The sequence below is a fragment of the Durio zibethinus genome, chromosome 15 (genome assembly GCF_047325235.1).
Source record: "Durio zibethinus cultivar Kanyao isolate XHJ-2024 chromosome 15, ASM4732523v1, whole genome shotgun sequence".
NCBI classification, from domain to species: domain Eukaryota; kingdom Viridiplantae; phylum Streptophyta; class Magnoliopsida; order Malvales; family Malvaceae; genus Durio; species Durio zibethinus.
The window spans coordinates 4979482-5006692 of record NC_143176.1 but is presented as its reverse complement, the minus strand read 5'-3'; the positions used below and the strand labels follow the sequence as shown (position 1 = coordinate 5006692).

Below are 27211 nucleotides of genomic sequence, written 5' to 3'. Positions count from 1 at the left end.
TAATCAGAATTGCCATCTTCTACCTAAAAACAAAAAGATTACTCATAAAATTTATAGACAATGTAATTCAAAAATAAAATGACACAAAACATTTAATATACAAAAATGTGCTTTAACATAGCATTATTATCACCATATTTGTAAGGACAACTATTAACCATAGCCTGTGCATAATGATTCCTTAGTTGTAGTAACTTTTTCCACTCATTTATAATTAGGTAAAAAATAAAAACTAAAATTTAAAAACATAAAAGCATCAACGGCAAAAACATATACACTTAAACAAAAAAATAAACCTAAAATCAATCAAAAGAAGGTAAATTATATAACTTAATTTATCCCACTATTCATCGACTCATAACTTTTTGAGAAATTTTTTTATATGCTAGACATGACTCATTGATTTGGTTTTAGAAAGTGCAATTTTAAAAAGTATGAGGTATTAATTAATTACCTATTTTTATAAGAATATATTTAAATAAATTACTAAAATATCTACAAAGAAAATGAGATATACCTTATTTACAGTGGCCTTTTAAAGTACTAAGATTCTTCACTATTGTTAGTTCTCTTTCTTAACTCGTTTGAGTGACTCACGGACAGTTTCAAGGTCAGTGATTAATTTTGAATTGTATTGTTGAATACTAAAGATGTATTCTTGTAATCCCTTGTGTGCATTGTTAAATGAGGCAACCTGCAAAATTCAATAAAAATTCAGCCTTCAAAGTAAACACTAATTTAATAATAGCATCAATTAAAAAAAAAAAAAACAAAGACATATATATTACCCTTTCATTAGTAGCTACTATATCCTGTTGAGCTTTTTCAAGCTTTTCTGTAAGAAAAGCAATTGACTTTTTAGCAGTAACCCTAGCTTCATTTTCACTTCTATGGTGGTCAATCGCATACTAGTTATTAAATCCAAACATGTGAATAAAATAATAAAGAACATCATAAATGCATAACAGTTTTTAAATTTTAAGATCATACCATCTTTTCAGAAACTTCGCTAGAAAGCTTCTCTTGTAAAGATACAATGTTGTTCCTTAACTCTGAAATAACCGCATTCAATTTTTTCTCATTGTTTTTCTTCTCTAACTCTATAGAATCAAAAGTTAATTAACAAAAATCAAGCAGTAATTCAAATTAACTTTTGTAGAAAGAAGTAAAATTATCTATATCAGTGCATTTTTTCTTAGGGAAATTCTAATGAATTCTTAAGCTTTTCTTCATAAAGTACATGATTTTCATCATATTGTTGAAATCATTTCACACAAAGCTTAAGCCTTTATTATATTCTAACGCATGTTCATATTTAGCTTACACCAAATAATCACCAACAGCAACAATAATAAAAACAAACAAATAAAAAAATTTAAATTTATAAACCAAAAATAAAACTGATTTATCTTGGGATCGAACCTCTTTGCTTTTGGCTTCTCGTTCAATATCGCTTCGAGTTCTTCCTTGGTGAATTCATGATTAGGACATTCATCGACGTTAGTAATGGTTGTAACATCTTGGTAGTTGTTAACAACAACAAAGCTTTGTCGAGTTTGCTCGACTTCTGTGGGCCCCACTTATCTTCCTATTGCTCTAAGCCTTATCCATTTATTTAACGGATTGTTATCTCCAAGCTCTTTCTTCTAAAATTAATAATAAAAATAGTTATAACTAAAACAAACAACGTGAACAAAATTCTTAAAAAGGGGAAAATTGCTTATAGTGGAAGGGCAACGAGCATGTCTATTCTAGTTATGGGAACCCATATCTGAAACTCAGTGGAAGTTGTTGCTGAGGGTTATTTGATAGTATATTGTAGTAAGAAAATGGAGCTGGGATGGATCTAGGCCATTGATATGAGAGAAAATGGACTTGAATAGCTAGATTTTGATTTTATTTTTTGGAGATTTTGAATATGTTAAGGTCTAATCTGGCCTTTATATAGTCAAAAATAATTGTTAACAGACCGAATCTACCCAATTCAATAACAAATTTTTGAGAAACTAAACTTTTTTCATTGAATCTCTCATTTTTTCTTATCATTTTGTATTTCTTGTTTAAACCACTCAAACGAATTAAAGGAAAGAAAAGAGATAAAAGGAAAAAGAAAAGAGAAGGAATAAAAAAGGGCTACCAATGACAGAGGTGAAGTAGTTTGAAAAAAAAAAGGGAAAAAAAGGTGTAAGAGAAAGAAATACAAAAAATAAAAAGATTTTTTCATTGCTTTTTATTTTCTCGTGATGCATTAAGAAAGGTTTCTTTTTAACTCTCTATGAGGCATGTGCTTCTCTCATGCCTACCAATTATAGATAAGTGATAATATAGATGAGTGATAATTTACAGGTATGAAATATGAAAAGAAGATATACAAAATAGAAAGAAAGAGTAAAAAAAAAAATAAAATGGGAAAAGAAGTCTCTGCTTTTTCTCTGATCTCATTGATTTTTATAATACAAATATTACCTTCCATTAATTACAATAAGTAATTAGTTATTAATACGTATAGAGTAGGTAACTAATTGTCAATATCTATCTTTGACAATGAAAGTAACTTTTGATTTTTACAAAAGATAGCAATAATTCATAGTGTAATGAATGTATCTACCTTTTTAGCAACAATTGTTAATTTTTTATTTTTTTTCCATTTTGTTGATGATGATTTTGTAGGTTGCCTATTCTTCTTGGATATTATCAAGATCTATTAATTCTTTATCATCCAAGTTGAATGATTATGAAAAATGGATCCTGATTTTGTTTTAAATATTTTATCATCCTTAGTATTGAAATAATAAATGTTGAAGATGGTCTATATCTTTCATTTTTTATAAATATTCCAAGAGATCCACTGTTTGTGGTTCAATTTACGGTAGTCTTTCTTTATTATAAGATCTTTGAATGAAGATTCTACGATTGTCAGTTGAAGCAAAGACCTGAGGATATTGAGATTTTATCATTTCACAATTCAAGGTTTTTGCTTAGTCCATCATAAATATTTTTGTTAGGAATTGGTATTGATTAGGGGATGAGAACTTCCTTAAAGCTTGATTAGCTGTTCAGAATTCTCATTGATTTTTTCAAGAAGAGATCCATCCATTAATTTATGAATTTTTTATATTTGATTGGGTTGGATAAACCTTTCTCTTTGATAAATCTTTAGTAAGCTGGTAATATTAAAATGAATATAGTAAAAAATTGATCAATTTTTATGAAATTAATAAATTTTGATTTAATAAAAGTAGGAAATTGTTTTATCAAATGAAAAGAGAAATTTTCAACTATTTGATCTACTAATCCAATTTTGATATTTATTATATCGAATGGATTATGATCAAGTCTAAATTTTATTTTTGGAAAAAGTTTTCTTATTTCAGTATTTTTAAGATATATCATAGAATTTTCTTTCTGAAAATGATAATCTACAATTTTTTTTATAATAGTTTTTCTATTTCAAGAGGAATATTACTATTTATTCTTTGAAATATTTCTTTGGGTAAGAGAATTGCAACTTTTTCAAACACTAAGATTTTCTTTACTTTTAATATTTTAGAAGAAAAATTTTGTTTTTTAAGGAATTCACAAAATTCTAAAAGATTGTTTATCTCTTCAAGAGAGTATTGATTTTCATCAATAGCCAAAAATCTGGATCTTGCTCTTTTAATAAGTCACTTGTACAAATAGTTTTGAATACAAATTCTTGAAATTGAGCTTGTTGTTTAGCTTAATTAGCTAAAATTTGTGCTAATTTTGTCATGTTTTTTCTAAAATTAGTTTTGCTTTTAGATATATGAGATTTTCATATATTATTAAGTAGATTATATAATTCAGAGGGTAACCTTGGATTATAAAAATATTTTATTTCAAAATGAGGTTGCCTTGACTTAAGCATTTCCTCAATTCTTTGGAAAGCTTCAGAATATGAAATAGATGTCAATTGGTTTGGATCTTACGAAAATTGAGAAATGTTGAGAAATTGAACAGGTTCCATTACTGATTGTAATGAAGGTTATGGGAAAGAAAATTATGTCTGAAGAGAATAAAGATATCTTGGATTAAGATAAGGGATTGGTAGTCTAAAAGGAGTAAGATATGATAATCCTGGATTAGAATTTTAAAAAGAAATCTTTTGTTTAGATTGCTTTTTCTAAATGGTGATCTATTGTCCTTGTTGCTCAAGAGGTTTTTTGCCTTTATCTATTTGGTTTACTCAAAAAAATTAGCAAAAATATTATTAGATCCTTTAATAAATTCAATAGAAAAATTATATTGGCATAAAAAGTTATACCATCTAATCCTTTAAGGATTAGTTTCTAGCTTTTTATTTTTTAAGAAGTCTTTAATTGTTTAATTATCAGTTCTAATAATAAAATTTACAGGTGCTAAATAAATATAAAATTTTGTTTCTACATTTTTTATTGTTAATAATTCTTTTTAAAAAATGATATATTTTATCTCATTGAGTTTAAATTTTCCTGAATTATGACCATAAATTAATTATTTATTATGTACCTTTGATTTAAGTACACATCCCCAATGTTGGTCTGAAGCATCTATTTCAAAAAATTAGTAATTCTTTAGTTTAGAAATATATACTTTAGATATAAATTTAACATCTAATTTTATTTGTTTAATAATATCATAATCATCTTTTGTCCAAGAAAAAGGTAAATCATTTTTTAGTTTTTCTTGTAAAATTTTCTCTTTTTTAGAGAAAATTTTAATAAATTATCTTCCATAATTAAAAAGACCCAAACACTTTAAAGTTATTTTTTATCTTCCAATTGTTATGAAAATTCTTTAATTTTTATTATAATATGATTTAAAGATAAATTTAATCCTAAAAATTTTATATTAGTTTTTTCAAGTTCTAATTTGTTTGGGCTTAATATTATATCATATTTTATAAATTCTTAAGCTAAAAGATTCAGATGTTTCCTATCTCATTTAAGGTTTCAAAAAATATAAGTATATCATCAATATATACCACACAAAAATCTTTATGTTTCTAAAAAATGGTATCCATATATTTTTGAAAAATTTACGAAGCATTACAAAGTCCAAAGGGCATGACTTTCCATTGATAATAGCTTTTTGGTGTATTAAAAGCTGTCAATGTTTTTCACTCTTTTGCTAACATTATTTGCCAAAATCATGATTTACAATTAAATTTACTAAAATGTTTAGCATTTTCTGCTAAGTTTATTAACACATCTTTTTTAGGAATAAAAATCCATCAAATATTAAATTTTGATTAAGCCATTTATAGTTGATTACCATTTTGGCTTTTTTTTTTTTTTTTTTGTTTAGCATGATTTCTTACCATAAATGCTGGACTTAAAAATGGACTAATAGTGGGTTTTATAAGTCCATTTTGAAAAAGTTCATTAATTTGTATATCAAATTCATCTATATCTTGTTTAGTATAGATCAATGGTTTTATCCTAATTATTTTCTTTGAATCAAGAAATTTTAAACTAGAAAAACGAGAACTTCTTAACCAAAATTTTAAATGTTCTTCTTGAAAAAATATCTTCTTCCTTTTATAAATATTGGTCATGCAAGTTTAACGACTACGTTTATAATTTTAGAAATATAGTCTTTAACTTATATCAATTAAAAATTACGTTTCACATTTGAAAAACATAATTTTTGATATATTTTTTAATTAATGATTATGTTTATACTTTCAAAAACATAATTTTTGTAAAAATTAGTTTTATAAATATTAACTAAAGACTGTATTTTTAATTATAATTTTTTTCACTTTTTCAAGAACTTTTATTTTTTTAACAACAAAAAGTTTTCATTTATACAAAAAATATGTTTCCTATATATTTTTCCAAAGCAGAAAAAAAAAAAAAAGGGGAAAAAGCATAATGCTGCCACGTGGTAAACTAAGGGAAAAATCATGTGCTTCGTACATTTTTAATTGTAATTTTTTTACTTTCTCAAGAAGTTTTATTTGTTTTAACAACTAAACATTTTTATTTCTATAAAGAATACGTTTCTCATATATTTTTCCAAAACAAAAAAAATGCAAAAAGTAAAAAAAAAAAGGAAAAGCATGAAGCTGCCATGTGGTAAACTAAGTGAAAATTCATGTGCTCCATACATTTGTAAAATTTATCTTATGGATGGATTTTTCCCATAGCTTGGTTCAAATGGCAAGTTTACACTACAAAAGGCCATAGAGCTTCAACTGAAAATAGAGCAACCAAAGTACCAATCTTAGTAACAGAAATAGCAAAATGGAACTCCTTATCAAATGTTGTCTTAAAAAATTCTTAAGAAACCCTTTTTTTCCTTTTCAACTAAAACCTTAATAAACCAAATTTCTCAATCTCTTTTTCAACAGAAACATTCCATTGTCTTAAACCTAACTTACTTTCAAAACTCCAACTATCTCTCATTAAACCCATACTTTTAACCCTTCAACCCAAACCTAATTCTACACTTAAATTTTTCCAATAGACCTAAAATTTCTTCTAGTCACCACATTGTTTACACTCTTATTATGCACTTATTCACATTTTGCTTTGCCACAAAATGTTTGGTGCCATAGTTAAGGTGTTCGATGATATAATGGCCCATTTTGGTGAAAATATTGATGTTTAATGGTTTTAATAAAAGGTTTAAGAATTTTGACCCGAACCCTAGTGTTGTTTTTGGGTTTTTGTTGGAAAGTTATTGTAAGAAAGGGATGGTGGACATGAGTTTTGCACATTATACAAATTCTTAGTCCATTGCCAAATGTGGTGACTTTTAGCACATTGATTAACATGTATTGTAAAGATGGAAAAATGGATAAAACATTTGAGCCTTACAAAGTTATGATAGAGAAGAATGTATTACCATATTTAATTATGTATGCTATTCTTATTGATGGTTATTTTAAGACAGGGAGATTGGATTAGGAAGAGAAGTTTTCTCCACTACATTGATTAAGGTATTAAGTTGAATGTAATTTTTTTCAGCTTGGTTATGGATGTATACAGAAAGGTAGGAGGATTTGGGAAGAGTGGTTTAGGTTTATAAGAGAATTTGGAGAAAGGTTTATCATTTAACGTGGTTAATTATAGTATTATCATAAATGGGTTGTATGGGAATGGTAGGATGTTTAAAGCTTATGGTGTATTTGGTCAAATTATCAAAAAAGGCTCAAGCCATCGCTCATAACCTATAATAGTCTCACTTTTACAAGTTAGGAAATTTAATGGATGGTTTTCATTTATATAATGATATGATAAAGAAGGGCCATCAACTTGATATTGTTTATAGTGTGTTAGCAAATGGTTTGTAAAGAAGAGACAAGTGCTTTTAGGTTCTTCTTTAATAGTGTAAGTAAGTGTCTAAAACCCAATATCATTACTTTTAACTCCTTGATGGATGGTTGTTGTAGGTTGAAATAGTTAAGAAATGTTGTGAAGGTGTATACTTTAATGGGAATGTATAGTAGCATAAAACCATATATGGTAACCTACACTTTGCTTGTTAAAGATACTTCTAAGTAAGGAGAATTAGATGCAGCACTATTAATTTTTTTCAAAGTGGATTCCTTGGAGATGCTATAACATATTGTATCCTCTTGGATGGATTCTACAAACATAAAAATCCAAGTATTGGATTACATATTTTTAAGTGAATGTAAAAGAATGGAGTAGTTCCTAATATTGCAGTATATAATATTATTCTCAATATGCTTTTAAAAGAATGTCATATAGAAAAGGCATCAAAGTTATGTAGGCAACTTGTTGAGAATGAGCCAAAACTTGATATTATAGCATTTAACACAATGATATGTGCTTACTGCTTGTTGAAAAGATTGGATAAGGCAATAAGCCTTTTTAAACAGATGATTTCTGCCTTGTTTGTACCTAATTCAATTACTTTTACTATATTGATTGATGCTTTGTGCAAGAAAAGTAGAATAGATGATGCCATGTTGATGTTTTCAAAGATGTTGGAGAAAGGTCTTGAAACCAATATGGTACTATACAATTGTCTAATTGATGGCTATTTCAAATCTCTTGATATGAGGATTACCACTGAGCTTCATGAAAAGATGCTTGAAAACAAAACCTATCCAAATATTGTCGGTTACAGTGTCCTTATTGATGGTTTTTGCAAACGAGGATTAATGTCAGAAATTTCACTTGCATTCCATCACGATCTAAATAGACATTTATTGTCTAACATAGTTGTATTTTCAATTCTAATTTGTGGTTATTACAAAGTTAGTAAATTAGTTGAGGCCAAGTTGTTATGCAATCAAATGTAATGAATTGAATAATGCCTGATGATTTGTTAAAACTAATCCTTATGGAATATGATCTTTAAAATAGCATGAAAAATGAGCATGTACAGAGATCTTTCTTTTCGTAGTCTAATTTGTGCTCATGAATGATTGATTTTTCATTCTTTACATCTTGCTAGATAAATTCCACTTTGCTTTACATTTATAAGGTTGAATTATACATTAACATTGCAATAATACTAAATAAAAAACAAAAAAAAAAGCATATAAAATGTTAATCTATAAATGGGTTAATATCTAATTTATCTTTTAAATTATATTATTTTTTAACAAAAATAAAATTTGGATACTTAATTGTAAATTTCTTATAGATACCAAATGGTGAAAATATATAATTAAGAAGTTAAATCATATATTAAATGTTTATTAAGATTTTTTTGGAATTAAAAAAAAATTAAAATTTTATTTTCTAAACATTCATCATTAAATTAAATTAAAAGTTTATTCAATGTAATCTTAAAAGCTTGATTTATAATTGGGTTAGAATTTGATACATAGTCAATGTAAATTTTTAATTTCACAAATGAAATTAAAATATTGATACATGTTAATTTTTATTTTTAATTATTTTTTATTAAAAAAGGTTAAATTTGCCAGAGGTCCCTATATTTTACAAAATTTTACAATTTAATCCCTAATTAATTGATAGAAATTTAGCTCTTGCATTATTTCAATTTGATAATTTTAGTTTAATCACTAATTTTGTCAATTTTTTATTGTTAAAATTACTGATGTGGCTATTGACTTTGCTAACATGATGTTGACTTGCTAATGTAGTAATTTGAATTGAAAAAATCCGTTGTTAAATTATACAAATAATCATTGTACTCATATAAAACTTGAAATTTAATTCCTATATTCGCATAAAATTTGAAATTTAATCCCTATACTTACGAAATTTAAAATTTAATCCCTCAACAAAAAATATTTTGAATTTTTAATAATTTTTTGGTTTTTTAAAATATTAAATTTTAAAATTTGTCACAATATTCTTTTATAATATCCTATCGAAAATACTGAAAATTTTATTATAATATTCTATCACAATTTTTATATATTATCATTAAATCTATCACAATTTTTTGTCACTCATGTAAAATGTTGTTACTAATTCTATCACTGCTTTATATTTCATTTCTTCTTAAAATATAAATCTATTATTAATTTTGTTACACTTTTATATCATAATTATAGAATGTTATGGTCATATAAAAAAAAATCTTATATCGATTTATTAAAAAATTATCACAAATTTATTAGTATATGATACAAATTTATCACTATCTAATTTTAATAAACTATTAATTTTTATTATTTTATTAAATAAATTAAAATTATAATTGTATCTCATAAAAGTAAAATTATCTATTAAATATTATTTCTATTCCTTTAAATTAAACCCTATTTAAATAATTTTTTATAATCATATCCAAGTTAAAGATTCTAAATAAATTAAAGTAATTTATTAAATTAATTAAAATAATATTAATTTTGATATATTATTTTAAATTATTAATATTATAATTGATTGATATAAATGATATTATTAATAATTAATTATATATAATAAAAATTAATATATTTCAAAAAATATTTTTATATTAAAGGACCAAAAATATTTTTAAAATTTAATATTTTTAAAAAATTAAAAATATTTTTATATTTAAAGGATTGAATTTTAAATATGATACGGATACATAAATTAAATTTCAAATTTTATATGTATATTTATATAATTTAACAATTAATTTCATTCATTAAAATTGACATGTCAATAAGTCAATATTACATTAATAAAAATTTGATAGAGTTAATGATTAGATTAAAATTATTAAATTAAAATAATAAAAATACTAAATTTTTATAAATTATAGTACAAAGATTAAATTCTAAATTTTTTTAAATTACAAAACTCTGTCAATAAGTCAATATTACATTAATAAAAATTTGATAGAGTTAATGATTAGATTAAAATTATTAAATTGAAATAATAAAAATACTAAATTTTTATAAATTATAGTACAAAGATTAAATTCTAAATTTTTTTAAATTACAAAACTCTCCCTCACAATTTGACCCTCTAAAGATATACCATCCGTTTCACATGAAATAATTTCTCTGTATAATTAATCAAAACAGGTGCGTTACAGTAGCTAAAAACAAAAGGCACCCAAGCAAAGCCAACCGTACTGTCCAAATCTGAGGGCACATTTGGATTTGCATTTAGCACCAGTGCGGCGAGAATATTAGACTTTTTGCTTTCATTTGGCTCCATAGCAATTGTTTGGATAACAATAAATCAATTGTAAATTTTGAACCACACTGAAGCAAAAATATCAACTGAAGGCAGATGGCTCCACTAGAAATTCTCACCTCCCACCGCACTTCGTTTTCATTATTGTCCTTGCTCTGGTTTTTTTTTTAAACTCTTGAAACTATAGCGGAGAGACGCAAATATCCTGTTACTTTAAGCTTCCATTCCACTCTCCAAAAAGCCCTCCCTTTTCTCTCACTCTCGGCAAATTCTCTTCCTTTATGCATTCTAAATAAAGGGTCCTTTGGGAGCAGTATAAGAAGATATCCATCAAGTGATGGAATTACACAAATTGGAGGGATCACTAGGCACAACAGGAAATGTGGAGATGTTGCTTTTCTTGTCATTTTTATGGCATTTTGGGTTGCTATGATTGTTAACTCTAGCTTTGGGTTTAACGAAGGAAACCCATTAAGGTAAACTTTCTTTCTTTTGTTTGTTTTGTTTCCTTTTATAAGCTTTACCGACATAATATTCTTGTTGAATCTCAAAATGGGTATCTTTTATTTTTGTATAGATTGTAATTTTTTGGGGGTCTTTTTATGGAATGTTTTGTTTATCTCTTAAATGGTTTTTTATGGTTATAGTTCTACTGGGTCTCTTTATATTTTTTCAAGCTACATCTTTGGCTTACTAAGTGAGTATTTTCACTTGTTTTCATGTTTTAATTATTGCTGCATTGTAAAAATCACTGCATTCTCAATTAAGTATCTTGTTTAGTTTTGTTATTTGGTTGCTAAGAAAATTGAGGAAAATAATAGAAAATGGCTGGCACATAATTGAGATTTGCTGTCTCAATTAGGTTAGAACAATAGTCAATACATGACTTATTTCTATTTTGTGAGAAGCTGAGGCTGGCTGACGCACTGTTTGGATTACTCCCAAGTTACACTAGGATTTGAAGCACTGACATTTTGGAAATATGAGACTTTTGAAGTCGGACACTGGTAAAAATTTAACTTCAATTTGGTCTATACTAGTTTTTGACTCCATTGTAGATGTTTACTACCCATCACCTATTCTTAGTTAAATGTTTATCTGTTTAGAGAGATGACAACTGCGGATAGCGTCATTGCTGTCTTAGCTTGTAAAGGCCTTTCTAGATAATTAGAAGTTAGTGGTTGCACAATTCATGTAGAGGTTATACTTGCCAGCTGCCAATCGTCTAATATTAAAACCGTGTTCTTAATTATGTTTTCAGATGTTACTAGTATCTAATTTCAAGTTTTAATTTGTTAATGATTGCATCGGTTCACACTTGTATGTCAACCTGCACTTTGCCTGACAGGATAAATCATCATAATTCTCATGTCTGTTTTCTAAACAGAAAAGAGGCAGTGTCTATGGAATAAAAGTAGATGCTTAAGAATTTTGTTTCACGGTACTCGTAGTAGTTAATGGTAACGAGGTAATTGATCTGTTTGTAAAACATGATTAAAAATGAGAGTTTGATGGACTTAGCTGCTAAGCTAGAGATGATCAATGTGTGAGCCTCTGGCATTTTTTTGTACTTTTGGATTTTTTGTTGGAAAATATTGGTACCTATATATTGTCAGGTTTCACTTTTCAGATATTTGCAGGTGACATACCTGTGTTTGGGCATCAGCAGTTCATCTTAGAAGTAATATTAGACACAGTTCATCTTAGAGTTTGGCCTTTTAGATTTAGGAAACAATTTTTTACCTTGGAACCTATGAAAATTGCTGATATTTTGCTGACAAATCAGTTCTTTCTATTTCTTTGGGGCATTAACTTCTAAATGATGCTGTTTGCCTATTCACATATGTGTTATAGCTTAATTTTGTTTTACTTAATCTGCTTTCTTACTCTATGTTTTCAATTCAACTTCTTCTATTTTCTCTTTTGTGATTTTGATAATTTGTTCTATGTTGGATGCATATCAGGCTTACATACAGGATGGACTATAAAGGGAATTTATGTGGTGACAAAAATGCTCAACCTAGCCTTCGTCAGTTGGAACTCAACTATTGGTTGAATCCAAATCAGGTTTATCAAAGTGGCGTGGACAGCCAATTCAAATTGTCTAATGCTCGGAGTCTATGCTTGTTGGATTGCCCTATTCCATCAGAAGATTCACTAAATTGGGTCTGTGATTATCCAGACGGTGATATTCGCCTCTCAATGGATGACTGGATTGATAGAAATTATGATTATTTTGAATTTCTTACACCAGATATGAGAAATGCTTCTCTTCAACTTCAGGGTCCATGTTACCCAGTTATATTTCCGAGTATAAATGGTTGGTAAAGTGGAAATGCTTGTTTATAGTTTAATAGATTTTTTTTTGTCATCTCTTGAATTTATGTATGCTTTTTCAGTTTACTGGAGCTGCCAATTCATTGCTCGTGCATCAAACACATCTTTGCGGCATTGGCAACGGATGGGTGGAGTGCATATCAATGAGGATATTGTAATAGATAAATCCATTCACAGGTCCATCAATTCTCGGTCATCTGTCTTAAAGGTTGAACTACTTTCCTGCAGTACCTTTTTGCTTGTCACAGATGTATTTCGTGCCTTGCTTGTTTGGGATGGGGATGAAAAGGGGGGTGGGGGTTGTGTTTGTACTGTAAACTCCTTGAAATGTATCAATACTTAGTTGATCACTCTCCTATGCCTATATAATAAGTTTGTTGCTACATTTCCGCATTTTATCTTGGTGTGTTCTAGGTTCTGTCAACTTATTGGTTATCGGGCAATGCTATCCCCCATGTGGCTCCTTATTTCATAGTTATTATGTCAAACAATTTATAAATCATGCTTTTCAAAAAGTTTCATTATCCAACTTTGTTAAATATGAATATACATGTTCTAGAATTTAAAGTTAATCTCATGGGTTATTGCAGCGTTACATGGCTGATATTGGAAAAGCATGGGCGGTATTGATAATTTGTGGAGGGCTCTTGCCACTATTTCTTTCAGTAATGTGGCTGTTAATGATTCGTCATTTTGTTGCTGCGATGCCTTGGATCACAGTTGCCCTCTTTAACATTATCATAATAACAGTTACAATGTTTTACTACTTAAAAGTTTAGAAGTATACCTCTTACCACTTATTATTATTTACTGGATGCCATAAATTTGGAATTTATAATAGATATGGTCTAATTCATTTTTGTATGTATTTGAATGCAAGGACAACTACTAGTTTCAATAAAATGCTAAATTTATCTTGTTCTTCTTGCCTTTTAGCTGGATGGATCGGGAATGATGCTATCTCCCCTATCATTGGTGAGCATGATCCATGCATACATATTTTTGGACGGGTGGGTTATTGTTTTTGTCTTTGTTAGTAAGCTTTTATCATAATAGGTATATTGGTATTTTGTTACATACTAAGTATTTGCTTCTTTCAGGAAGTTAATCATCTACGTGCTGTTGCCATTCTTATGACATTTTTTATGGTTGTTTCCATCCTAACATCAATTGCAATTGTACGCCGCATCGTAATGGCAACATCAGTCCTCAAGGCAAGTATGATCTAATTATCATATGTAGTAAGCAGGAGACAACTTTACATTGAAACCAATACCATTGGGTAACTTGGCTTTGAAAAGAAAGGAAAAGGAAAAATAGTGCTTTCTGCATCTAGGAGCATGCAAATGATTCAATCACTTAAGTTGCCTTAGCATCTCCCAGTGTGGCTTAAAGTAGTCTGTTAAGACTTCCAATTTTGTTTCTTCCTAGATTTTAAGTTCTTTGTGGCTTACGGTCAATAATTTGTCCAGAGGTAGGAAGTGCCAAGTTACATGTTGTCTTCCTAGAAGTCAAGTACTAATTTAGGCTAGCACTTGTACAGCACCAGCTGGATGTTTCTATGAGATTGAGCTATAGGCAGTATAAAAACCTCTAAACTCCTATTATAGCATCTGAAGGTTTAAATATAATGTGAGTTCTGACATTGCCAATGGAATATCAGAATAGACAAGATAAAGCTCCTTCTAATCATGCATTTTTCCCATTTTTGGGTGTACCAGTGTCTATTTTTGCTCACCATTTTTCCTTGGTCTATAATGCAGTTGTCTGGTTTTTCTATTATTTTTCTTTTGTTGTAATGGTAATTTTGGTTTCATAATATAAAAAAAGAGCTAAAAAATGATATTATGCTTCCAATTGTATGCAGGTTGCTGCAAAGGTCATAGGAGAAGTTCATGCACTGATAATTTTTCCAATCATTCCATATGCAGTTCTTGCTATTTTTTACATGTTCTGGATATCAGCTGGCCTCCATCTGTTAGTTCTGGTCAGGTCGTCCAGAACAACTGTAATACTGACTGCTGTGCTTATGATCTTGTGTCAAAAAAAGTGAATTGTGATCGTTGCTGTGGTTGTAGCATCCATTACACCCCTCATATTTCTGTTGCCATCTTTTCCACCTGTTTGGTTGTTACTGGGCTACACAATTTTTTATAGCGTGCACTTCAACTGTGATTGCGGGTTGTGTTGCCTCTTACTATTGGGCTCGTGGTGAAACATTGGTAAGTTACTAAGCCATTGTATATTTTTACAGGTATATATGCTGTTTCTATGGGGAAACAAACAATTTAATTTCTACGATATACAAATTTCTATACCGGTGGTCATGGTTGTAGACAGCCTCACAGCAAACAATTTAGAACCTCACGAATCAAGCAAAATTGGAAGCTTCATTAATCTAGGGATGGGTTTATACAAATGCCAAAGATCTTTGAAGAGCTTATGCAGGATTGTCACATTCTTTAGTTTATTTTGTATCTATTTCAAAATAACACCAATTATTTTGTATCAATTTCTAAGTAATATAGTAACAAAATAAAGCATATGGTTATAGGTGTGGACATTACATTACTTAAGAATTTTCTTTCTCTTTCTCTTCTTTTTCTCTTAAGGAGTAATTTATTATCAATGATTTATCCCTTCCCTGATTATGCCTGTGGTTCACTCTTGCAGCCAGTGATCCCATTTCTTCCTGTTTTTGCCTCTATGAAGCACCTTATACAATACAGCGTTGGATCTGTGGCCCTTGGCTCATTGATCGTATCCTTTGTGGAATCAATTCGTTTCATTCTTGAGTCAATTCGTTGGACACTCAAAGTTGCTGGTACTACACCTGATAGTTGGTTTGGAAAGATGGGATATAGTACTTCACAGGGATGTTTGGCATGTGTTGAGTGGACAATAAAATCAGTGAATCGCAATGCTTATATAATGGTAATCTTCCAGAACTAGTTTTGCAAAAACTGAAAATGTCCATACATTTTCCAAAAGCTTGTACGATTTTCTGTGTATCCATCTATCCTATCAGATATTCTCCAAGGAAGAAAAAAAAGGGAATGTAATGGAGAATGAAATATACATTTGCTTATTCTTTTTGGAAAATGTCTTAGACCAGCCTTCCCATGGAAACCTAACAAGTTGATGCTACATGCCATCCTCCAACTTTAGTTATTTACTTGCATAGTAGATGTAAAATGAGGCGTAAAAGAACAAATAACAAACAAAAGCTGTCTCTTTTTCATCCTTATCACTTTTGTTGTTACAACTGCCATTTTTGCGATCACTTTTTCTTTTCACATTGGAGAACTTTGTTATAGGACTTATTATCGGGTTGCAATTAGACCGTATTAGGAATCTATTTGGCAAAATTTATTGGATTTACTTTTTGTTGCCTGCCACTCTTAACTTTATCTCAAGTATTAACTTACTGTTCTTGCAGATTGCTGTAACAGGGAAAAGCTTCTGTAGGACTTCTGCAATCGCAACAGAATTGATCATGAATAAAATCTTTTGAATAGGGAGGGTGAATGTGATAGGAGATGTTATACTTTTTTTGGAAAGTTGTGTGTCAGCCTTTCAAGTGCTATTTTTGGTTTCCTAATGTTGGATTCCCACCAGTATAGAACTGCTCATAACAAAATATCCTCCCCATTGCTTCCTGTGCTGGTATGCTATCTATTCATTATTTATGGTAATGTTTTTATAGGTCAGAGATTGACATTTATACATGCATGTGTTGCGTCCTGTGAGTAAGATTGACTTATGCATACTTGGACGTAAGTTCCTGCCTAAGGCTGCACGATTGCTAGGCTCAAAATCAAAGCCTGTGACACATGCACCTTGAGCAAGAGAACATATTAAGCTCTAGCTTTTATTGATGAGAAATCACTTTTTTGCTGCTTGCAGTTTTCTAAAATTATTCAAATAACGATTGTATAAAGTTCCTGCTTACATTATATTTTTGCAGGTTTGTTGGGTTCTTGGTTATGTAGTTGCAACTCTCTTCTTTGCCGTGGTGGAGATGTCGATCAATACCATAATTCTTTCGTTCTGCCAGGATTTAGAGGAGCACCAAGGGACAGCCCAACATGCACCTCCCCTTCTCATTGAAACTCTCAATGACCAAAGTGAGATGCAGAGACTTAACCCAATGATCTTATAATCTTATTATTCGATGTATAGTGTTCTTACATTCTCATTATCATTGCCATTTCTGGTTTCTTTGTGCATAAATCTTTTAACCATTTTATCTTGTATATATTTGATAGCAATGATCATGAATATTTGTGGTCCTAAACAATATGTTCTATTTCTCTCACCTGTCAAAATGATGACCATCAGTGTTTAGTTCTCTTATGTGAATCAGGTTGAATTATGATCATCAATTTTAATCCCAACATGCTTAAAAATACGCAGCAAGGTTCAACTGCCACCATTGGTGAATCTATTTTGTTCAAAATTTCCCCTAAGGAAGGAAGGAAAATTCTCTTCAAATTTCACTTTAATGGGGGTGGCAACTGTCCATGTGCGGTGCTTACGAAGTCGACTTTTTATGGCAGAACCATAAGCATTGAAAGAGACAAAAAGGGACATTATTCCTCAGAGACATCTTTACTTTCACGTATAGGATCACTTTATTCTAGAAAAATATTACCCAAAATCATGGGTGCCCAGCTGGTAGCAATGGCCCATTTAATTAGTTTCTTTAATTACGAACTTCTTTTTAACTTTTAAAATGGTCTTTTCTACCCTGCTAGTGCACCATTTATTTTGCCATTTTTCTTCTCATATGAGTCAATCAGATTGTTCTTATGTTTTATAGGCATGGTTGATATATATATATATATATTGAAAACTACCATGTGCAGATTTAAAGTGCAACTATCGTATTGGTAGTATCTTTGGTCCTATCCTATGAAATTAGTTGTAACCACTGCAGAAGAAATAGAAATTAAATTCTGTTCGAAAAAGATGGAAATTACAACCTAGAACATGAAAATATCTTGTTTAGGCCTCTATATGGTTACTGTCGAAAGACAAAAACATAACAGAGACCAAATGATGGCTGAAAGTATAAAGGCCATGGAATCAGAAGGTAGAGGCGAACAAGCTTGAATGTTGACCTGCTTAAATGTTCATAAATTTACCAGTAACAGCTTGTTTAAGAGCTTCCCCAACATTTTTGATGGGGTCCTCCCTTAAATGTAGAAGAGTTGTGATGTTGGGTTGGAGGAATTGTGTCTCCAGCCCTGTAGCAATAACTTGTTTGTTGTTGAGTTTCAATGGTTGTGCCATTAATTGTCTTGGTATTGCGTAGAACTGTGGGAAACTCTTGAAGAACAGTATTTCCTCAGGCAAGTTCCAGAAATCCCAGCAATCCAAAGAGTGCCGGTGTGTAACTGGCCCTTGTGTAGATTTCTTTGTTTTATAAATTCGTGCTACAACTTAACAACATGCTACAATCTGTGAACCCATGAATCTTGGACAGGGGAATGAAATTCAAGCACTTTTCCATATGATTTCCTCCTACTTTTCAAGAACCATACCAAAGCCTAAACAGTAATAATATTCACTTTGTTATTCTCTTTTTCCTGTACCTAAAACTATTACTACACAACTGCTGTACTTTTGTGTCTTTCTCTTCTAGCAGGCATAGAAGATGATCTTTGGAGATCATCCTTCTCAAAACTATAGATGGTTGATGCAGAAATAGAAGCAGATGGTCGAAGAAGAGGTGTACCAACCCTGCTCGAAGTTTCATTAGCAACTGGGGAAGGACTGGATGTAACATTAGGTGGCGGTTGCAACTCTATCTCAGTGTATGTACCATTGCCATCTTCATGAACATCAATCAACTGGTGATCATCTTCCTCAAGTGACATTACTGTGCTTGTCTCTGTATGTATTGTTGAATCATCAGTGAAACGTCCATGCCTCCTCTTTCTCCTTGCCGCCTTACCCCATCCGTGGATTGTCTCCCTTATCTGTTGCGGAATTAGTGCTGCCTTATAGTTTGTTCCCATCTGAAAGGACAGAAAATTTTAGTAGATGCTGCAGGAAACCATTTGAAAATGAGATCAAAGGCACAAAAATCACCTGTTGTTAAAATGTTTTTGGCCATTGAAACAATTTACATAGCACATTTGAGGTAAATTATAATACCATAAAAGTTACTTTGAAGCCCTACTTTTTTGTGGTTAAGGTCAGAAAATGTTAAAACTCACGACCAAAGTTTGAAGAATCAGCAGACATCAATATGCTACAAATTACGGATTACAGTAGTTAGCACAACTTTTTCAGCTGCTAATCCTCTACAGACAGGTGATTTATTCATGTTCCAATTTGCTTCTATTATTTTCTCCAAATGAAAGGGATGTTAATGAACAATTATAATACCTGAGTGACCAAAGCATAGAGTGGCAGAGTGATGTAGCTACAGATAAATTGCCCAGCAAACCTGTGAGATAAGAACAATCAAGTAAGGACCCGTAATTACTGAAATTTGCACAATAAAATCAAGACTAGCTAAAATATACTCATACCCCAAAATAAGTCGTATGTAAACAAGCGTATGGTTTCTGATGAAGCATGAATTATAGCCAAACTGCCACTGCAATGATATCAACAGACTGCAATTAACATGCCAGGAACCTACATAGCCTGCCTATAATATCAAAGTTCAATTGTTATTTTTATATTTCCTGTTCTATTGAGGGCTTTTTAGTACATGTTCAGACACTGAAATTACAACAAGCAACTAACCAATGTCAGAAAAATATAGCAACCAAGAATGATTCATGCTATCATAAGACAGGATTGAATTTTGAAGGCAATTTTAGATTGTGCAATGTTCAACTTAAAATCATCCTCAGCAGTCTTATTAGATACCAATCCAGTCGGAGAAGAGAAAGTACCCAGAACCAAAAAAATGAAGCCAGTTCAAATGCATTCTGTGGAGAAATGAGACGAGAACATTAGTTCTATGAAATGGAAGTCATAAATAACTTTTTCTTATGGCTGGCTGAAATGTACAAAAATCTTCTACTTGACTGCAATGCCCTAAATAACAACCTGGAAAAGAATGAAATGGATAAGGGACAACAACCATTCCGGCTTTTTAAACCAGAAAAGTTCATCTCGAGGCCTCAGCTTTGCTCCAGTAAAATAGCCAGTTATGCCAGCATTCTCTAGCGCCAAGGTTGCAATGACATGCTGTAGCTTTGCACCCACAAGAAGAACAAGCTGCACATGAAGTTATGATCATACAAAATCAGAATAACATGATAGGTTAAGATCATATAAAGAATATTTCTAGAAATCACCCTAGCTACATTTTCTGTATGTACAACACTATGTTGGCTCTTCAAGTGTTCATTTGCCGTGTATACACGAGCACCATTAGAAATTCTAGTCAAGGAAATCCATCATAACAGTTAACTCGAAAAGTAATACAAGAAAAGGCAAAAGACTTACAGTAATGGGAATGATTGCTATCCAGAAATACAGATTAGACCCTGTAAGAATGGAAAATAGCCAATGAATCATGAACCCAGTGAGTTGGCAGAACTGCCTATAATATGAACACACACTATTCAAAAGTTCGGATACGCGACAAGATGAGAATTGTAATTCCTACATACTACTTTGCACTTCAAACAACCAGCAAAATGACTCACTTGAGAGGTAACAACCATGAAAAATACTCAGGGTAAAATTACAGCCAAGTAGCATAAACATAATAAATCAATCTCAATTTACAATTTACAATACCTTTCACATTGAACAGCATAAAGGCAACAACAAATCCCCAAAGTGGACCACTGCAGGATATTAAACAAAAAGAACTTTAGCAATCTGCAATCCTAAAATCCGCTCAACCATGAAGCCCACAATGACACCCAAGAATAGAAATATAAGTTGCATGGTCTTGATAGTAGTTTCAAGTATGACAAATCGGGAAAGAAAATACACATTTCCTAGTTAGTGGCATCAACAAAAAATAAAAGTAAAAAAAAAAAAAAAATAGATAGGACAATCCCAGTGAGGCTTGAATCTTACCACACCAGGGAATAACCAAAAAATCAGAAAGTTTTTTATATGAATGATGTAAGAGCAATCTCAGACTTTTGGGACAATTTGACAGGGAAAACATTCAGAAAGTTTTTTATGAAAACGTTACTTGCCTAACACCAACTATCCTTTGAAATTCTTCCTCCATAGAACGAATCATATAGCTGTGAAAATCGTACTTTGACGTCAGGTTGTGATTCTGCCATGAATAGGAAACACAAAAGGCATAAACATTCATAAACTGTAATGGGAAATTTACCATCAAGACATTTTCACATTTAAATTTTCCTCACCATACAAGAAAAGAAAGTGGAAGAACAAAAGGGACCAAGTTTTTCAGTATGGTATATGTTAATAATGAGATAGAAGCACAAGAATATATACGTACCCCATACCATTAATCATGCCAGTCAAAGGAAAACCACACAAATACAATAGTAATAGAAATAAACATGTTTTAAAAGTACAGATTGTACTATTTCATGGTCCACAATTTTAACCAAAAACAAGAATATCATAACCATTCCTTGAATTTAAAAGGAATACTTCAACAAATACGACTGTAAATAACACATACCATGATGAAGCCATTGCGGAGAGTCAGATAGTTTGCACGATCGACCGAACGCACAAATTGTTGGAAGAAACATCTCTGCTAATTGAAAATAAGAATTTATAACAGAAATAAATATCATAATAGAAAAAAATGATCATTTTTAACTATAACTGAAGTTGTTTAAAGCAATTGATGCCCTTCCGAGAAATTTATTATATAAGTCCTTCATACCTCAAGAGAAAAAGAAAAAAGTTGGAGGAACTGCTTATTCAAAGGATAGGTATGAAAATTTAAAAAGAAGAATTGGGAAGAAACTTAAAATTGTCCTATCACGCTTAAAGCAAATTTAACTATGTGATCTGCTTTCAGTTACGTGAGAATGAATTCTACAATAGAGAAAATCTCCATTGTCCTCCCTTCCAGTAAATTATATGTCCTTTTTCCATGATAAATTATAACTTCATTGAGAATAATGCCAAAAGAATGAGTAGCTAACAGTAGCACATGTCTAGCACAAAAAAATTGCAGCATTATTGTGCAAATAATAACAAATAAAAGAGCATCACAATGAAATAGATGAATCAACTCTCAAAGTAAACAAAGCAAGAAGAAATGTTCTGTACCTACCACCCAGATAAGAAGACTATTTTTGGTCAAGGGGTTCGACGTGTGCATTATGACAAAAGTTGCTTGTCTTCGCATTATCGAGACTCTTGCTTTTTCTGTAGCAAGTAAATTCCAATCATCATATAATAATAAAAAAAAATTGAAAGATCTTTTACATAACTATAGCCACAAATGATCACATGTATTGAAACATCAAAGTAATCATCAAAACCCATCCTCAGGAATTTAAAAACTGTGCAACTGTATAGTTACTGCATCAGTTCTCCATCAGAAGACTTTAATCAACATAAATGAACAGAGACAACTATTATCTGAACCTACCAATAATATACTATTGAACTTACCATTTAATAAGTCATCTTGGTCCTTATGAGCTTCATCCTCCCACGCTCTCCAACTATGAATCTACAAAATAGTTAACAATATCTACATGTAAGCAAATAACAGCAACATAAAACTGTTAACTTCATGCTTTCATCAGAAATAAAAACAAGTTTACTTAGTTCAGATTCTACTGTTTTTGACAGAAACAAATCATCTGCACAATAGATTGCTTAAGATTGTTTACCATCTGTATTTATATTACAACTATTCTTTTTCCTTTCAGTGTTTACACAGGTTGGAACCATTAACCCTGGCTTTGAATAATCACATTCTGTACTTACTGTTATCAACTGCCTATTAATAAAATAACAAACTCAACCCTAGCTAGGAGAATCACTGCATATATTTGCGTAATAGTCCCCAAAAGAAAAAAAATGAAGAGACAGGTTGTCTCTAATCCATTGCCTAAAAATACTTTACACAACAAAACTAGTATGTATCATCCTTATCACTAATTGCATTTGATCAGCTACTTGGAAAAAGAAGTTTTGCATTGTTAAATGCAAAATATGCTTGCAAGAAAGAAAGATTTCAAGTATCCAAAGAACCTATGTAATTACTACAACAATCAGACAGTGAGATCAATATTTGTAAAACTTTAGTTGAAGTTACTTTATTACAATCAAAGGCCCAACCTTCACAATTGCTAGTAACATTGTTAAGCAACTGTAAGATACATGTGTGATTGCCATGACAAAGATAAAACGATGCAACTGCTCAAGACCTTCATATGAAACAAATGGCTCATGACCCTGCAGAACAGAATAATTTCAAGATGATAGATCATGTGAGTATTAAGTATCTGCATATATAATTAAATAGTTAAAAGAACATGATCATAGAGCAAAAAAAATGCAATAGCCAAAAAACAAAAGAACAAAATAAACTAAAATAGCAGAATCTGGAGTCAATATATGGATTAGTCACATGCCTCTTTGCAGGTATTCCGGTTCACGCCATTCAACATTCTCCTAAATAAGTGAAAACTGGAAACCGTCAAAAGCTTACGCTCCTTAGAAGAATTATCTTCAAGGTCTTCATCAATCTCAGACCTGGTGCATGGTGCAAAGGTACTATCATAGAACTTTGATTCAATGCAAATATTAGCTATTGTGCTTGAGGTTGCTGTTAGAAGGAGCGATATGAATCCAAGTAGCATTAACTCTGAAGACAGAAGTCCAGAAGTAAGAAATAAGGCGACCATAAATATGACAAACAAAAAGAAAGGTAACTGAAGTTAGTTTATGAAAAATTGTTAGTCAACACCTAATCAGAAAATATTATCAGTTGCAGGAAGAAATATATGGAAATACCTTCTTTCATCTTCTCAACAGCCGCAAGTAGAGGTTTTCTATTTGTTTTCCTTAACCACTGAAACAAAATAATAGAAAATTCATACGATGTTAACCATTTTAAACATTCCAGGAACCCCATTACCAGAAGAATTATGTTTAGCAGTCCAGTGATACAATATCATTATTCAGAATTATATTTACCTTCACCTGAAATCTTTGGAGTGAATGCATTTTGTCAGTGTAAATTACTTTCTTAATCAATGGAGAGTTTAAAGAAGTTGATCAATTTGATGCAAAAAGGAGTAGCAAAAACTATAGCTTCATATAATGTCCAAAATCCAAATGACCATGCTATGTTCATATCTAACAAATTTGAACCTACTCTTGCCTACACATAATCTCTTAAAACCTATATACCATCAACAGCAGTATTCATAGGTAGAAGAAAGAAAGGTTTTAAATTTAATTGAAAATAAGTTGAACATGCTAGAAATACCAAAATGTTCTAGCTGGAAGGGTCTGTAGGCAAGAGCATTAATGTCCACAATTGTTAAGTTTGTATCACAAAAAAGCATCTTACTCAATTTCTTTCTAACAAAACAAAACATAATTGCAGATCACATATCTGTCAACAAAGGTACAAGATAGACACCACAATCAAATTGCTTTTGCAGTGAATTGGGAAATTGCTTTGTCAATACTCAATAATTAGCCTCTTAAAGACCAATTATAAGCTACCAGCAACACATTTAGTCATCCAATTAAAGAATAAAGTATCAATTTTAAACCAAACAGAATTTTGTTGTCCAAAATAATTATTGATAGAAGACATTATCCTATCATATGAGAGTCTAATGAATTTCTATCTAAAAAGCCATCACTGCATAAATTTATTTAACAAAAGCTACAAACAAGATAAAAAAACCGAAAATTGGAAGCTGAAAACCAGCTACTCACGTTGCTTAGGCGATGAATGGAGCGCTCCACAATCAAAGAAACTGCAACAAAGATTGTCAAAACAGTAGCAACAGACCATGTTGGCGTTAATGCCAGTGATCTCATTTCTTTATCATTCTCCACACTTTCCACCATTTTTAAACAACTCTTTTCACAACCCTTTAAAACCTTTCTTTCAAACTTATTCCCCCCACCAAAAACTTTCAAACACAAGTACTGCAACTGTGTCTTAAATTACGCTAATCCCACATTAAAGCAAACACAGAAAACCAACAATCTGTGATCTCCGACATCGAGAACAAGACACAAAAATGTTTTCCTGTCTTAGAAATTTGTCCCACCAAATCTCAAAAACAACAACTGTAACGCTCATCTTAGACTAACTTATTTTACATACATTAACACTAAAACCAACAAACTATGATCTTCAACTTCAAGAACAAGACAGAATTTTCCAAGTCTTCAAACCTATCCCACCAAATCTTCAACACTTTCAACACTCTCTTAAACTACAGCAAGGATAAAAAAAAGGGTACTTCTCATTTCAACTTAAAACAACAAAAATACACTAAAGAAAAGTTTTTATTTTCCTTTTTTCAAGCTTTTTAGACAAAAACCAAGTTTTAGCATAAATCAATGTAGAAGCTTGTTTTGAGTTTTGAGTCTGAGAAAACACCAAAAACGCGGTATTGGGTGGGTGGCGTTGGTGATGAAGAATTAAAACTACCCTTATAGGCCAAGAAAACCAAAATTTTAAAGACAGAGTTAATATTTTCAACAGCTTTTTTGCCTGTCAAATATTCAAAGCTTTTTTTTTTTTTTGTTTAAGTCTGAACCCTCTGTCTCTGATAAATGTTTAACTTTTGCACTTTTTAAAACAAAAACAAAAAAGAAAGAAAAAAAAAGATCAATAATGGATGAAGAAGCCAGAGGAACAGAATCTTGAAGAACCCACATTCATATTTATATCAGATCTCTTTTTCCAGCAAAAAAAATAGCAAATTTTCAATGAGCTTGAAAAACCCAAAGTGGAAATGAGAAACTTTTATAAGAAAAAAATTGCTTCTTTAAGTTTTTGTGATGTAAAAATGGAAATTTTTTGAGAAAATTTTAGGAAAGAAAATTTTAAATAGGAGCTGCCAACTGGCAATGCTGGTGCACATCGACCTACACCAGGAGAGATCTCCCTACTCACTTTTCCATTTTTATTTTGTTTTTATATAACTATTTAAAAAAGACTTTTTCTTTTACCAATAAAAATTGACAATACGAAACTTTTTTAGATGTCCCATGCAAAAGGAAAGAGAGAGGGAGAGAGAGATTCTCTGAAGTCTGAAACAGTGACGTACTTTAGTCTTCCTCCAATGAAAATGGGAAATTATTTATAGTTAGGAGATAACTGACTTCTGCGGCGTCGTTTTAGGACTCGAATAAAACGGGAGCTAGCTTTTATAAAACAAATTTATTAAATTATTATTGGCTGCTAAGTCCTAATTAGATTTTGTAATTTTAAACAACATAGTACAACGATAAAACAAATAAAATTTAAAATTTAACAAAAATTTTATATAAATTTAATAAAAATTAAAAAATATTTTTTATTTAATATATTAATATAAATTATAATATAATAATTTTATATTTTATATTTATTAAACATAAAATAAATAAATATAAATACATAAATTAGATGTAATGCTAACCTCAGTATTGTCAAGGTCTTAGAATCTAAACCTAACTGGATCCCACGCGTTGATTCTGATGCCTGAGCCTTGGTCTCTCTGATGCGTGATACATAATATTATTTTATTTTGATCCAGATTTAGCTCTTACTGTTTTTTTATTAAAATATTTAAATTCATATATTTAAATTATATTTTATATAAAAATTATATGTTATAATTTATAATAATATAAAAATATAAAATATGTTTTTATATTAATTAAATTTATATATAATTATTATTAAAATTTTAAATTATATTATTTTTTTATTTTATATTATATCATCGTATTATATTTTAAATTATAAATTTTAATTACATTCTATTTAAATTTTAAATACTAATAAAAAATACTTTTTTATTAATAAAAAATTGATCATAAAATATAAAAAAAATTGATAAAAACGTTATTAAACATCAAATCACGTTATAGAATTTTAATTCCGACACTCCCTAAGTTATTTTCCTCTAATAAATTTACCAAATTCATTAACTCATCTCTTAACAAATCTTACCCTCACCTAACGCAAATACCTCAACAATATTCATAATTTTCTTTTGCCAAGCCAGCAAATCTAATAGGAAATTTCTCGGACCGACAAAAAAACATGATCAATGGACATCCTAACGTGATTTGCTATCTTCTTTTAATACTAATCGTATTATTAAAGTCAAACTTGTTTTGTTACGACA

At 30.2% G+C, this 27211-nt stretch overlaps 1 protein-coding gene and 2 pseudogenes across 6 annotated transcripts; 2 read left to right on the top strand and 1 right to left on the bottom strand.

Moving 5' to 3' along the window:
* The first annotated feature begins 6075 nt into the window (after window positions 1-6075).
* LOC111301942 (uncharacterized) lies at window positions 6076-8337 on the top strand (annotated as a pseudogene).
* A 2405-nt stretch (window positions 8338-10742) lies between these two features.
* On the top strand, window positions 10743-18532 carry LOC111301941 (choline transporter protein 1-like; annotated as a pseudogene). The gene is made up of 12 exons (XR_016327940.1): window positions 10743-11044; window positions 12533-12888; window positions 12968-13113; window positions 13496-13677; window positions 13840-13915; window positions 14006-14119; window positions 14773-15127; window positions 15579-15839; window positions 16345-16571; window positions 16873-17032; window positions 18223-18296; window positions 18394-18532. The product of XR_016327940.1 is annotated as a choline transporter protein 1-like (transcript).
* LOC111301676 (MLO-like protein 11) lies at window positions 17840-25730 on the bottom strand. 5 transcript variants are annotated; one of them, XM_089744446.1, is made up of 15 exons: window positions 24795-25730; window positions 23856-23913; window positions 23474-23706; window positions 23178-23294; window positions 22503-22563; window positions 22159-22253; window positions 21553-21627; window positions 21089-21174; window positions 20676-20725; window positions 20379-20419; window positions 19977-20147; window positions 19794-19855; window positions 19448-19515; window positions 19302-19362; window positions 17840-18928 (listed from the first exon to the last, which is right to left on the bottom strand). In XM_089744446.1, the coding sequence occupies exons 1-15, from the start codon at window positions 24927-24929 to the stop codon at window positions 18901-18903; spliced, it is 1341 nt and encodes a 446-aa protein (XP_089600572.1). In that variant the 5' UTR covers window positions 24930-25730; the 3' UTR covers window positions 17840-18900. The 5 variants fall into 5 exon arrangements, with proteins under 5 accessions (XP_089600572.1, XP_022753243.1, XP_089600569.1 ...); XM_022897508.2 differs by having other exon boundaries at window positions 19820-19855; XM_089744443.1 differs by lacking the exon at window positions 19794-19855.
* Between the last annotated feature and the right edge of the window lie 1481 nt (window positions 25731-27211).

What these genes read in the sequence shown, in the direction of transcription:
- LOC111301676 (XM_022897508.2), bottom strand. Translation starts at nt 24,929, where the DNA reads ATGGTGGAAAGTGTGGAGAATGATAAAGAAATGAGATCACTGGCATTA. An exon ending in TGTTGAGAAGATGAAAGAAG is followed by an intron (nt 23,707 to 23,855) that starts GTATTTCCATAT and finishes TTCTGTCTTCAG; the next exon opens with AGTTAATGCTACTTGGATTC. An exon ending in TACATACGACTTATTTTGGG is followed by an intron (nt 19,363 to 19,447) that starts GTATGAGTATAT and finishes CTTATCTCACAG; the next exon opens with GTTTGCTGGGCAATTTATCT.